General features: G+C 45.9%; 1 protein-coding gene across 2 annotated transcripts in view; it reads right to left on the bottom strand.

Moving 5' to 3' along the window:
• The window catches only part of vav2 (vav 2 guanine nucleotide exchange factor), a 288662-nt gene extending 278734 nt beyond the window's left edge, over positions 1-9928 (bottom strand). For both annotated transcript variants that reach the window (XM_056290387.1, XM_056290388.1), the window contains exon 1: positions 8914-9928. In XM_056290387.1, coding sequence (XP_056146362.1) covers positions 8914-9117 — 204 coding nt within the window. In that variant the 5' untranslated portion in view covers positions 9118-9928. The remainder of the gene's footprint in view (positions 1-8913) is intronic.
• Between the last annotated feature and the right edge of the window lie 4233 nt (positions 9929-14161).

Here is a 14161-nt window from a genome sequence, read left to right as displayed (position 1 = left end):
CTTGCATCCTGACCTCCGTAAAGCCTGTTATTTTAAAAATTCCGAGTTATACACACTGGTCCGTACTAACGAACGGCCGGAGTACTCGGCGCGTTTTCGGCTCGTCGGCCCGAGGGGGAACAACGCCACGCCGTCGTCGCCATTTTTAAGCCAGCTCGCGTAAACATTGCTGTGTGCTTTGTTTTCCCTTAAACTGTTCGCGTGTTTACCCTCGTAATCTTGGGTTCAAAGCGTAAATCTGACGCAAGGGGTGGTGATGAAATAATAAAGCGTTCAGACTCACAAGAGAGATTTAAACGCTCCTGTGGTTTTTTCCACTTACCCGGTTGGGCGGGGAGGCGAGAGCCCCGAGCGGGCTCCCGTCTCTGGCGTCAAACCGCCGGCCTCCGCCAGTCGCGACCCGCTCCTGGGACAGCGGCATTTCGGGAGTTTGAAATGTAAGACATTTTTCTTTACCGTTTTTATACCTATACGCATATTCTCTCTCTCTCCATTACAAATACCGTACTGTGGAGGTATTTCTTGTTATTACTGTGTGGGAGTTGGGAGACAACAGACAAACAACTTCCCTCCCTGATCACCGCCGCGCAGGCGCTGCTTACTTCATTATATACGCCAGCCCCACCCAACCACATGGCGCTACGTCACCCCTCCCAACCACATGTCGCCACGTCACCCCGCCCAACCACATGGCGCTACGTCACCGTAGCCACACCCCGAGCCCTTAAAGTGAACATGTCAACTTCATACAAACAACAAGTGATGGTGAATTATGTCCATATGTCCACTGCAACTGCATTATTATATTTATGATGTTTTAGGTCAAAATATATATATATATAAACTTTGTTAAAAGAAACACTGGGAAAAGTGCTCAACAAATAAGCAAAATAATCCAGTGAGTCAAGTAAATTCTTTATGAGACAGTACAAGCCTGTTTCACTCACTGGATTTATATACTACATATATAGGGACGAATAGTTGAATCGATGTATTGGACAGCCAAATCTAAATCGATTCAAAGAAATCTGACTCGGGTGCAGCCCTACAAACTAGGGCTGCAATTTTCGTGCATTTTCCTTAGCCGATAGTTGAACACGTTAATAATCATTAATCAATTAATCGTTAATAATCAATAAGATACAAAACAAACGTATTTTTCCATTATAAGTTTCATTTAAACAATTCTAGCGGCACGTTCATGTGAAACATTAATTCACGAAGCACAAAAAAAATAAACTGACAGAACAATAAAACCATAAGGCTCTGGCTCCAAACCGCTGCTCTTGTCCACTTGTCTTGATTCAACAAATGGCACCGCCAAACAAAACAATGTCAAATGGGGCGCAATTACTGCCATTTCTAGACTAACAAGGCAAACCAAACTAAACCCATTTTTAAATCAACATAAAGTGCTGTACAACAGGAAAATAAAAATACTCTGAACCGCTCCACAATAAACTTAAATCCAACTGGTTTGTATTTAAGTAAATGAACATAGCTACAGCACAGCTTCTTCGTTTGTTGCGCCAGTAGCTTTTCAGAGACGCAAAAATGAAGTGCGCCCTCTTGTGGTGTAAAAGTTAATACATGAGCGCCGGAGAAATGGTACACAAAACATATTGTTGGTTAATACATTTTTGCTCAACGGCAATTAATCGATTAATCATTAATCATTAACATCCCTAGCTCAAACCTGGGTATCTTCAAACATTATGCAATATTACAATTTTCCGACTTAGAAATGTAAACTGCTCGGTGTTTTCTAGTTTCATACATCTCAGCAAGGGAGGTATCAGCCTCATAGTGCACTGGAAAAATTCAAGGCAGGACACTCACTGCAAGTCTGTCTTGTGCAGTAAGCTTACCGAATAGCCTACTGCCTGAAGTCACTTTTGTTTTTTGTTATTGTTGTTTTTGTGTGTGGGGGGGGGGTGCAACCTTTCTGTATTCAGGGAAGATTTGCTGAGCCTGCATACTCTGTCTCAATAAAACTTTGCTTACATTCTTAAGGTTACACACATTCACACCATGGAGGTGGCCAAGACAACCGCAATCTTTGACTCAGTATATTTTTTTGGTCACCGGACTGCTCAATTAGGATTTAATTGTCCTGCTCAAGGGTACTTTGGTTGTTGGGGTTGTCTTGTTTGCCTTTAGAACCCACCTTGCCCTGCCAAACCACAGACATTCCAGTCACAAACCAATTTATCTAAATTTAACTTCACAGACAACTCCACATACGCAACATGTAATGTTGTATAGTATGTTTAGGTACACCCAGTTTGTGCACAAGGCCAAAGTGTCCTAATGGGGATATGATACAAGATAAACACACCTATTCACAAGCAACAATATATTCCATTCATTAGCATGCGAACCGCTGTGCTGATTCAAAGCTAATAGGGAAACTTCCACTTCCGTGTTTACCAGCGACGTCGTTGGTCACCACAACCTGGAACCATCGTTGGTCACCTGATCTAGCAGCCCAGTCATGTCAAACTAATCACTCAGTCAGTCACTCTGACTATGATCAGTCAGTCAGGGACATTCATGTTTGTAGTGCTGGCCTCACTAGTCGGTCCTGCCAAAAATATGTGCCAAGAGGTGTAGGGGAGGGGCCCCCAAGGCACCCACTGCAGGGCCCCCTAATGTTGAATAAAAAAAATTAAAATCTATATTTTTTTTTAAAAATAGCCAAGAAGCAAACCTTTACTGTGCTATCAACCTTAAAATAGTTTTAAAATGAATATATTTTTTTAAATGGTATTCTGTGTTATCCAATCACAGTCGGCCCAGTGACTTTGAACTTTAACCTTGTGTTGATGTCACGTGAAACATTGGCCGCGAAATGGCAATTCTGCAGCAGCAACTCAAAATGAGCAAGCGAAAATACCTCAGTGGAGTGCAAAAACAGCAAAATGAGAAACAAAACAAAAACATCAAGCAAAACTACCGAAAATATCTTCAATATTTACGGCTGAGAAAGCAATTACAAATGTGGGGGAGGCCAACGCAGATGCAGATAACAGGACAAACGTAGATCTGTTGTTAGCAACATGGAGGCTAACGCTCCTAGCTGCACCCCACCTGATCAACAGGTAGACACGGAGAGTGAGCCTGATGATAGTAATTAAGAGGACGTAACCACGTGTAGAAAATGATGAACAGTATCCAGAGTTAATTTTTCAGATCCCACGGTGAAGAGGACCATACTTGATTTGTGTTAGTGCAAACCTGAGGAACCCATTCCCAGGGATAAAAACGGCAGGTGCGTCTCAAATAACTATTACTGCAAATGATCTAAGTCTGGTTGTAAGGTCCCTCGTACATGGCTATGCTATTCTCCGAAGATGGACTGTGTATATTGTGAGTCGTGCAGGCTTTTTTCTGATCGGTGTCTGTCCTACCACCTCTCCTGGACTGTAGGGGTCAATGACTGGCAAGAGCTATCTGGCAAGATCAAGAAACACAAACTATGCCGTGCTTGTCTAGCGGCATGTGGCCTGTGTGGTACCTGACACATGGAAAAATGATTGTACAGTGGATAGTGTACTAATCCAGCCACTGAAGATGCACAAACCAGTGCATTCCTAGTACCAGTCCAAAGCCCGGATAAATGGGGAGAGTTGCCTCAGGAAGGGCATCCGGCATAAAACCTTTTCTCAAATCAAACATGCGAATCATAAATCGGATTTCCATACCGGATCGGTCGAGGCCTGGGTTACCAACGAGTGCCACCGGCACTGTTGGCCAGCAGGCTGCCGGTGGAAACTATGCTACCGTTGGGTGAAGGAGAAGGAGAAGACATGTCCAGAGGCAGCAGGAGAGGAGAAAGGGTAAGAGTGTGAAGGCGAGAGTCGGAACTTTGAATGTTGGCACTATGACTGATGCGTGAGGAGTGGAGAAGAAGCATACTCGTACCAATTTTCAAGAGTCAGGGTGATGTGCCAAACTGTAGTAACTACAGAGGTATAAAGTTGATTTGCCACAGCATGAAGATATTGGAAAGAGTAGTGGAAGCTAGGTTAAGAGGAGGGGTGATGATTAGCGAGCATCAGTATTGTTTCATGCCACGAAAGAGCAGCACAGACGCAGCTTGCTTTGACGATGCTGATGGAGAAGTATAGAGAAGGCCAGAAGGAGTCACATTGTGTCTTTGTGGATTTAGAAAAAGCATATGACAGGGTGCCGAGAGAGGAGGTGTGGTATTGTATGAGGAAGTCGGGAGTTGCAGAGAAATATGTAAGAATGGTGCAAGATACGTGCGAGGGCAGTGTGACAGTGGTGAGGTGTGTGGTTGGAATGACAGATGGGTTCAAGGTGGAGGTGGGATTACATCAAGGATCGGCTCTGAGCCCTTCCTTGTTTGCAATGGTGATGGACAGGTTGACGGACGAAACCAGGCAGGAGTCTCCATGGACTATGATGTTCGTGGATGACATTGTAATCTGTAGCAAGAGTAGGGAGCAGGTTGAGGAGCGCCTGGAGGGGTGGAGGTATGCACTGGAGAGATGAGGAATGAAAGTCAGTAGGAGCAAGACGGAATACCTATGCGTGAACGAGAGGGAGGACAGTGGAATGGTCAGGATGCAAGGAGTAGATGTGACAAAGGTGGATAAGTTTAAATACTTGGGATCAACTGTTCAAAGTAAGGGGGAGAACGGAAGAGAGGTGAAGACGGTGCAGGCAGGGTGGAGCGGGTGGAGAAGTGTGTCAGGAGTTATTTGTGACAGAAGGGTACCAGCAAGAGTTAAAGGGAAGGTTTACAAGATGGTGGTGAGCTATGTTTTATGGTTTAGAGATGGTGGCACTGATGAAAAGACAGGAGGTGGCGCTGGAGGTGGCAGAGTTGAAGATGCTAAGATTTTCATTGGGAGTGACGAAGAAGGACAGGATTAGGAACAATTATATTAGAGGGACAGCTCGGGTTGGACGGTTTGGAGACAAAGCAAGAGAGGCAAGATATAGTAGATGGTTTGGACATGTGTGGAGGAGAGATGCTGGGTATATTGGGAGAAGGATGCTGAATATGGAGCTGCCAGGGAAGAGGAAAAGAGGAAGGCCAAAGAAGAGGTTTGTGGATGTGGTGAGGGAGGACATGCAGGTGGCTGGCGTGACAGAGGAGGATGCAGAGGACAGGACGAGATGGAAACCGGTGATCCGTTGTGGCGACCCCTAACGGGAGCAGCCAGAAGTAGTAGTAGTAGTAGTAGTAGTAGTAGTAGTTAGTAGATAATATACTAGACAGCAAATACAAACGTCAAGTTGGTTTTTGGACCAAAGTGTTAACAAGAATCACAGATGTCACTCTGGCATTAGCTTCATGTAACAAAGCTTTTAGGGGGCATCGTGAGAAAGTAGGTGAGCTCAAAAACAGGAACTTGTCAATAGCTGGCTCGATATGACCCCATTTTAAGTTAAGCCCTTCCAATTCAAAACGAATTAATTGCATTGTTATCACAGAAAGTAAAATGTCCCAGGACAGACTAGAGATTCTCAACACTGAAGCCCAGCACGCTTGCCAGATGGATTTAATTTAACAAACATTGTCAAGGAACTTGCACAGAGGAATGCAAGGAGGAAAGGACGTCTCGGGCATTGTTGAAGGCAAAAAAGAATACTACATTTGATTCTATTAGGGATATTTGATAATCATGAAATCAAATTAACACAGGGTAAGCTGTTGGCCTAGCATTGGGCCTATTTGTTTGTATGTAAAATTCAGGTTTGGCTGACAAATACTGTCAAAACTTGAATTTTAATCTCAGATAATACATATACTCAAATGTTTTCCATCACATACATCTCCGTGTTAAATAAATAGTGAGTGAAATAGTGCGCGTACAGCGTGTAGCGTTACAATTAGGTTTATCCTTTTGAATACAATTGAGAAGAGACAGATGTGTACACCATATAATGGACATTTAAGGCCCCAGTGGGGATTCAACCTCTTAAGTTTTTACACCATGCCCTAACCACTGAGCTGTGTAAGACTAATCCCTCAGAACACAAACCTTACTCAACTAAATGTGTGTGTGTGTGTGTGCAAAAATATTAATGAAGTTGTCAGCGAAGTGTGAAAACAGAAGTAATTTGTCTTTAGATAGAAGCAATCACATCATTGTGTCTGTCACGATAGTGTTGCTTACAGTGAAAAATGTAAAGTAGGGATAAATAAAGTAGGGATGCGTCGATATCACTATTTCACTGCTGATACTAATTCTGAGTATTAATCTGTACATATTGGTCAATATCGAGTACAGATCCGTTCTGCTTCTTTTGCTACAGAGTACAGATTTTAAACCAGTAGTTTTGGGGTCAATGGCCAAAATAATTGAGATGAGATAGAGAAAGAAATACAGACTCCCGTGTATCATAAATGCTGTAAATCAAACCACTTGGATTCTGTTTAATGACCTGTTACTCATGGCTTTTGGTACTGGATTTTAGTCTTGGGTAAAATCTCTTGACATAACAACAACTCATTTTAAGCCAGTGTTGGGCCTGATGTCCAGTATCGGCATCGTTGCATCCCTAACAAACAAGCTCGGCAGTTTCCAAAAATGGGTGATCTGTGCTCTTAGCAGCACATGTACTCAGAGATTCACATAATAACTCTGTCTCCAATCACTCCTCCAACTTAAACACACACCCACAACACAGCTGGGTGCCAGTGTGCCGTCTCTTTTTTGTCGAGCGAAAAATGTGATATTGCGACACCTCTACCTCAAGTCCCCCCATATCTGCACCCCGGTCACGCAGAATCACAGCCAGTGTCAACATGTACTTACCACCAAACATATTTGTGGATGATGTGAACATGATTTAATAATTGAAAAGAATGTTCGGAGACACAAGTCAATTTCACAAACTATAAATCTCGCAGCGAACGGAGCAGCTGAAGAGAGAGAGGACTTTTGTCCAGAGCAAATAATGTAATCACCCTGCTTCACCTCCCCTCGGTTTGGCTGAGCCAGTGAATTAGTGTGTTCTGTGAGTGTTAAAGCACACGCGCACCGACCTTTTCCTTGTCATAAATCACAAACCCCTGTTCAGCTGCCAGGATTTTGTTTAACCCAATTTGTCACAGAGGATACCCCCACCCCCCACCCACCCCACGCTCTCTCTGTCTTCCTCACCCCCACATCTAGACCCATCACAGCTTGACATAGTAAGGCCGGAGCATGGGATTGGAGGGCGGATACAGCATGCCATCCAGACCTCCCCCCCCCCCCCCTGTAATCACGGAAGCCAGTAGCTACTGGAGGAGATCAGTCAGGGCTACTGGTGGTAACCGGAGGGGGAGGGGGGGGTTGTAACTGAAACCACTAAGGACAAATGAGGAATGTGCATAGAAAATAAATAAATAAAGGGTTAATAATGTACCGGCAACAGACTGACTGAGGGTGTGCAAGGCAGACAGACTTACATACACAGAGACAAAACCAAACCACCACGACAGAAAGAGGTTATGGAAGGTGTGTCAGCGTAAACTACTAATAAGACACGTTAGGCCCTAGCTAACGGGTCTGACCCTTTAGCCGAGCGGTTAGTGATGTGGCCTTGTGGTGCAGTACACCCCGTATCGAATCCCGCACCGGGCAGGAAAATAACCGGTTACGTTGGTGTAATATCAGACAATTGTGCTGCCAGAAGTCAATCTCTCTGGCACGACCGGCTGCCATTCCAGCCTCTTCGGGCGAAACTACAACAATCATTCGTACATTTCTTGGCTCCTGGGTCCAGCTCGATTAAATTTGCGGAAACATAAAAAGGCGATATGTGACAGGCTGGCACAAACAATGGGGGTAAGTTGAACATTAATTTCTGCGAGAAGATAATCATCCTCCATTCATGGTGGCACTTCCCTGACAGCACAGCAGAAGGACAGCTCGCCTGTGTTTCAGGGGGGTTGCGTTATGATGAATGCAATTCAATAAAAATGGAAGTTGCGGCCAATTTCTCTGCTGTCCCAGTCACGTAAACATCCTGTGGCAATAAACGCTTCCTCATGTCACTGTTTGGTGGCCGGCAAAAGGTCCAGCATAACTTTTGTCCTGTCCGCTCTATCTGCTTTACCCCAGGTCAAATAATATCTGGAAATAACCCTGCAGTTGGGTTTCAGGCTGATTCAGAGGGTCAGCTGAGCTCTCAATTTTAAGACAAGCACGAGAAGTACGTCTAGACTTCTCAAATATTTCTGTTAACTTGTCTCGGCTTTCCGGCACTTAGTAGGTTGTTTTATGAAGACACCACACCCAAGCGATCCTCCAAATTGAGTTAAACTGAACTGTTTTTGAATTATGTAACCCAGGACCAGTCACAATGTGGCTATTAGCTCCATATGCTCCTCCACTTCCGGTTTCGGACAGGTGAGGCTTTTTTTTTTTTGATCCCATTCATTTAATGTGGAATTTCTGGGGAGAATTTATTTGGTTAAAATTGCTGATTGTTTTCCTACCCCCATTCAAGTGGATGACACCCACCATATCCTGTGAGAACTTCTCGTTTCAATACCACTTGGAAGATACCTGGTATATTTAACAATCGACCAAGAAACAAACCAACAACTTTATGCGGTGTGCAGCATCGCTGAGAAGGAGCGGCTGGGTACCTTTTCCAGTGTGTCAATATTTTACCGTCATGCCATCAAGTTGTCATGATTTTTTGACAACACGAGCACATAAGGGGAGCAACGCTGTGGACGCGTGCTCATGACGAGACATCTGGAAAGGGGACGATCACCGCGCTCTGAGCAGACGCCTGTGGATGTGCACTGCTTGGGGGCAGCTGCGCGGAGCGGAGCTGATACTATGTGTCATGTGGGAGAGCAGCCTTTACTTGTCTGGGCGGCCATTCGCGACTCAGCGGGAAGAAGCGATCCGCGGGTTGTGTTTCTGCTCAACTCACCTGTGACATCTGGGGTCTGAAGTTGATCTCCTTTAGGTCCACTGACCCCGGCGAGAGGTTGTGCAACATCTGGCATAGGAGCACCCCGTCCCGGAGGGCCTGTGCCAAGTCGAAGACGGCCGCGGACGGCCACACGACCCGGTGGTTTGGGGGCAAAACCTTGCAGTCTATCAACCATCGCCCACATTGTCTCCACTCCTCCATTTCAGTTCAGGGGGACTGGGGGGGGGGAGGGGGCCAGGGGGGGTCCTTCTCCTCCAACACACCAAGTTAGATCACTGTTTATTTCGCCCCTTTTTTTAAGGGACCACAAATTTAGCGGTTCCGGCTGCGCTCCCGCGTCGGTTGTCTGCGTTTAACCACGCCAAACGCCTCGGTCGACCGGTAGTATCGGCGGGTCCTCGGCGGGTCGCCCCCCCCCCAAAAAAAACAAAAAAATCGAGACGTGCAACTAAAGTGAATGGCGACGAAAGTTAGCGCGCGCCGCGTCCCCGCGCCAGCTCGTGTCAGCCCCGCCGCTGTCTTCCTGCCCTCCTGAGCGCGAGTATCGGGGGACGATCGCAGAGAAAAACACGGCGGTGAGGCAACCGGAGAGAAACCCGCGCTACGGGGATTTCCTCTTCTTCATTCTCCAGAACTTTTCTCGGCATATCCAGCAGACGCCTGCGAGAGCGGCGGGTCAACGGCGAAACGCTGAGCGCTTGTCGGATCTGCCCCCCCTATGTTCTGCGCCACATCTCCGGCGTCGTCGGGCGAACAGCACGCTACCCCTAATTATTCCATACGATGCGTATGTGGGTGGAGGGTGAGGTGGTGGGGGGTGGGGGTGTAGCGCGGCGACGCGAGTACGTCTTGTCCAGTTGTTGAACTGAGAACGGAGCCACCTACCCGCCTTTAAAGTGCGCCGCGTCCTCAAAGTACACCTTTCCCCCAAAACTTGGAAGTCTCGAAACGCGTCCCTTACAGCGCCTCCCTCTTCATCCTCCTCCTCCTCCTCCTCCTCCTCCGGAGAGTCTCCGCGACGTTCTCAAAACATCTCCCACTCCAGCTGCGGTAACGTGTCCGGGGGGAGAGAGAGAGAGAGCGGGGGGGGGGGAGGGACAGAGGCAGGGGGGAGAGAAGAAGCGAATCTGTGCTTTCGTTTAACTAATCCCGCCGCCCTCCGTTGGGTTCGTACGCATATAAAGTGTAAAGAAGAGAAGGTGGTGAAGTTGTGGGGAGGAGGAGGAGGAGGAGGCGAGGAGGGGGGGAGGGTTTGTTGTGGTTCGTGTCCGCCGCTCCGTCGCCGTCCCTCCTGTTCTCCGCTTCCCCTTTGGAAGGCGGTTTGCCTTCTCAACTCCCCGCGCGCAACATAATGATGGGGGAGACGTCAACGCGCGCGCTTGACGGCGGAGCTGCGGGATTGCGCAACATCGCGTTTCTCCATATTATTATTATTTATTTATTTTTTTACATTTTAGTCGGATTAGATGTGCAACTTTCGCGTCTCTTTGCTGACCCCGTCCCGTTTTAATATTCACGCCAAACATGTCCGGTTTTGTGCAAATGTTCCCGACTATTGACTTGAAATTGTGGCTGCGCCCTCTGACGCACGACATGCGCACTGCATCTGCTGCGCGGGCTCTGGGACCGGAACCCGGTTGGGTTTAATTTGAAGGTTTATCGGAGTCGGGATGCGCGACTGTCAGACATACAAAAGCCGCTTGTCAACAGGGACTGCTGGTGGCCATGCTTAAACAAATGTTGGGACTCGTAGTGAATTAAGCCTTTAAATACCCCGATGGGAACTTTGAATTTGTTCTAAAATTACTACGTTATGCTAATATCATATCAACAGATGGTTCAGATACAATTGAAAGTATAAAATATATATTTTGGTGCAGATTTCTTTTTTTCTCTCCCTGTTTTGGCGACTGCACTGAATCCTATCAGTAAAGCTGCTGCAATATGGACAACTATGTGCAGTAACCCCAGGCACTATTCTGAGCTTCTAAAAGCCGCTGCTGTCTTTTATTGTCTCGTCATCTTTTTTTGCTACCTCACTTGTTTATACTAAATGTTGTTTGTCCTTGTTTTTATCTTGTTTTTAAACCATTTACTTTGTCTGTCGCCAAATGAGATTTCGTTGTATGTATACAATGACAATAACTCATATTGTAGCCAATTCGGGGAGCAGCCGCAGGAACCGCCGCAGCAGCAACGCGAATTCGCTACAATATGATCTTATACTGAGCCTCGATTTAAACTTCAAACCCATGACACGTTAGTAGTGATACGTTACAATGTGGACGTGTGGTGTTCTGCTGAGTAATTTCTATATGGTTACAGTTGCACACTTTGTGTAGGATGGGCCTAGTTTGTATGATTTATGAACACTCATGTTGATTTTTCTAAACCTAACATTCCCCAATATATGAGCTTGTGAAAATGTGCACACAGCAGTGTCAATTCAAACCGTCCTTTGCACAAGGTCGCGTAAGTGGTCTTTGACATAATCCAGTGTAGACGTGTGATCAGAATCTTGTTTAGGGCCTTTGCACGGTCTCATCCATCAATGTTCTTATCCACGATCCATTCCACCCCAAAGCGTGGTCATGATAGCTTATCTTATCTCACAAATGGACTTTCCAGGGTCAAGAAACTGGATCCTATCCCGGCATACTTTGGGTGGACAGTCGGGGGAGACACCACTGAAAGACTGCCAGCTCAGTTCACGGCTGGCTCACAGACGCACGGTGACTCACGCTCTCTTTCATTTCTGTGGGCAGCTCAGTGCCAAATTCGCCTGAAGTGCATGACTGTACATAACACCAACAAGCATTCTCAAACTTGGGGCCGAGCGTTCAAACTCCACACGGCGCAGCGCTGGGGTCAAACCTAGGATCGTTTTGCGCTGATGCAGAAGTACCACACCGATGCTGCTGTGATGTGAGTATTAACCACTTAGCAACTATTGTCCCAAGTTCACAGTCCTATCAACACCAATAAAAGGAAGTCCGTGTTCAACTATGTCTGTGAGGGGATCGGTTCAACATCAAATGAGGATATTTTCATTTCAGTCCCAACCTGTTTAATCAAATACACAAAAGGGCAACATCATTTTCAGATTTACAAGGTACGAGTGAGCTGTTACTCTGGATCTAAAGGTTAGCTGGGAAAGAAATGACTGCTTTCCCTTTCTGACAACTACTGCCAAAATGCCCTTGAGCTAAGTTGTATAATATGCCTGGTATCGATTTTTAACGACTATTGACAGTCAGAACAGGGGCTAGTGCCTAAAAAAAGAAGTACTAGTGTTTAAATTTTAGAGTCTAGTCCCTTACGACGAATAAATGACAAAACAGGTTGCCATAAAACTCCAAACTTTTCAAGCGGTTCAACAACCTGGCTGACAGCAGCCGGCTCTGGGTTTACTGGCACGGGCCCAGGTGTTAATTTGTGCAGAGAGCTCAAATGTTTTAATTAAAGATATGAGGGTTAAGAAAAGCTTCCTTGGATCCAGTTTACCTTGGCTCAATAAAAACAACATAATCATTTTAGATACCTGATGCCAAATATCGGCTGCTTGCCCATAATGCTGCTACACTGGTAAACAAAGCAGACTGGTTATCAAATCTCATAATCATTTCCACCGAGTCCTCATTTATAAAGGACACAAAACACAATCCAATATAAAGCTAGTTTAAGAGTGGAGGTTACAGACAAAAACAACAGACAGCTATTTATAAGCACATGCAGCTATGGGCCTCAGTAGGCTAAAGGTTAGCGAAGCAAAGTTAAAATCTGAATTTCACCAAGCCAAATCCTTGGAGTGATTGGGGGGGGGGGGTTGAGAAGGAAAGTGAAAAAGATATACCCCAAATGCTTCAACAACTGCTCTAAAAGTGTATTTATGCATGCTCAGTAATCCAGGTAAGAAAATCACAGGAAGTTGAATGAGTTCACACTTTTCATCACCCATCTAAGTGACCTCTTCAGTCCCAACTGGCTGCAGGTACCCCCGGCCTTATAGACGATGCAGTGGCATAACGACCGAAACCAGCGATCGGTTTCATGCAAATAGGCGTGACCATTAACTAGAGTTACAATGGCCATGTGTACGACCTCACATCAGACAAGAAAACCCGCTGAACTTAGTACTAAGCGGAGGAAACGAAACTAACCAGGATTCCTCCTGTAGTGGCGAGCGAAGAGGGAAGGGCCCAGTGCAGAATCCCCGCAGAATGTAGCGTATAGAAGACCGCTTGCCCTGGTGTCGGTCGGGGGCCCCAAGTCCCTCAGATCGAGGGCCAACCCACGGACAGTGTGAGGCCGGTAACGGCCCTCATAACACCGGGGTCAGGTCTTCTCGGAGTCGGGTTGTTTGTGAATACAGCCCAAAGCCTCCATCTAAGGCTACATACTTGCACAAGACCGGTAGTGGACAAGTACTGTAAGGGAAAGTAGAAAGGAACAGTGAATAGTACACATGGCCATTGAAACTCTAGTTAATGGTCACACCTATTTGCACATTAAACCGATCGTTGGTTTCGGTCGTTATGCCACTGTATTGCTTATAAGGATGGGGATACCTGCAGTCAGTTGAGACTGAAGAGGTCACTTAGATGAGTGATGAAACGTTTCTGTCAGTAAGCGTTGTGTCCAGATCAGCTGATGCTCTAAAAGTACCCCTGGGCAAGGGTGCAGGTATTTCAGCAGTGCATGTGATTAATAGTAAAAGAGTGTGGTACACTGTGGACAACGTACGAGTTCCCAATAAATTTGAAAACTTGTGGTGTGTCCCAATGATGGGGGGGGGGGGGGTATCCAGTAAAACACATAACCATGATAAACAAAGGATCAAAAACACTGGAGACAATTCTTGATTTAGACATGCATATAGTTCTACTATTCTTACTGAGGAGGAAAGTCTCATAAACAAAGTTGCAATTAACATTTTGCTTTGGCAAACTCCTTTTTTTGCATAAAATGATGAAAGCCACATTGTTTTCAACCTGTTTGATCTTAAGATAATATCTTGCATCTTGCATAACCTGTCTTTAGTGCTGTACGTGTGTGTATGTGTGTTTTTTCTCCAGATGGATCGCTGCACTGCACAGTGAATGATGGCCAAGAGAGGGGGCTGACTGGTTGACTTGAAGTTGTGACATCCATCCATCATGCCCCAAGGTTGTGGGGGGGGGGGTTGCTGTGGATGGCATGTTACATATGCCACAATGGGGAGGAGGGTCACAAACACTACACGTCT

The sequence above is a fragment of the Lampris incognitus genome, chromosome 12, assembly GCF_029633865.1.
Source record: "Lampris incognitus isolate fLamInc1 chromosome 12, fLamInc1.hap2, whole genome shotgun sequence".
NCBI classification, from domain to species: domain Eukaryota; kingdom Metazoa; phylum Chordata; class Actinopteri; order Lampriformes; family Lampridae; genus Lampris; species Lampris incognitus.
Note: the sequence above shows the minus strand (reverse complement) of the source record. Positions and strands in the feature narration are given on the sequence as shown.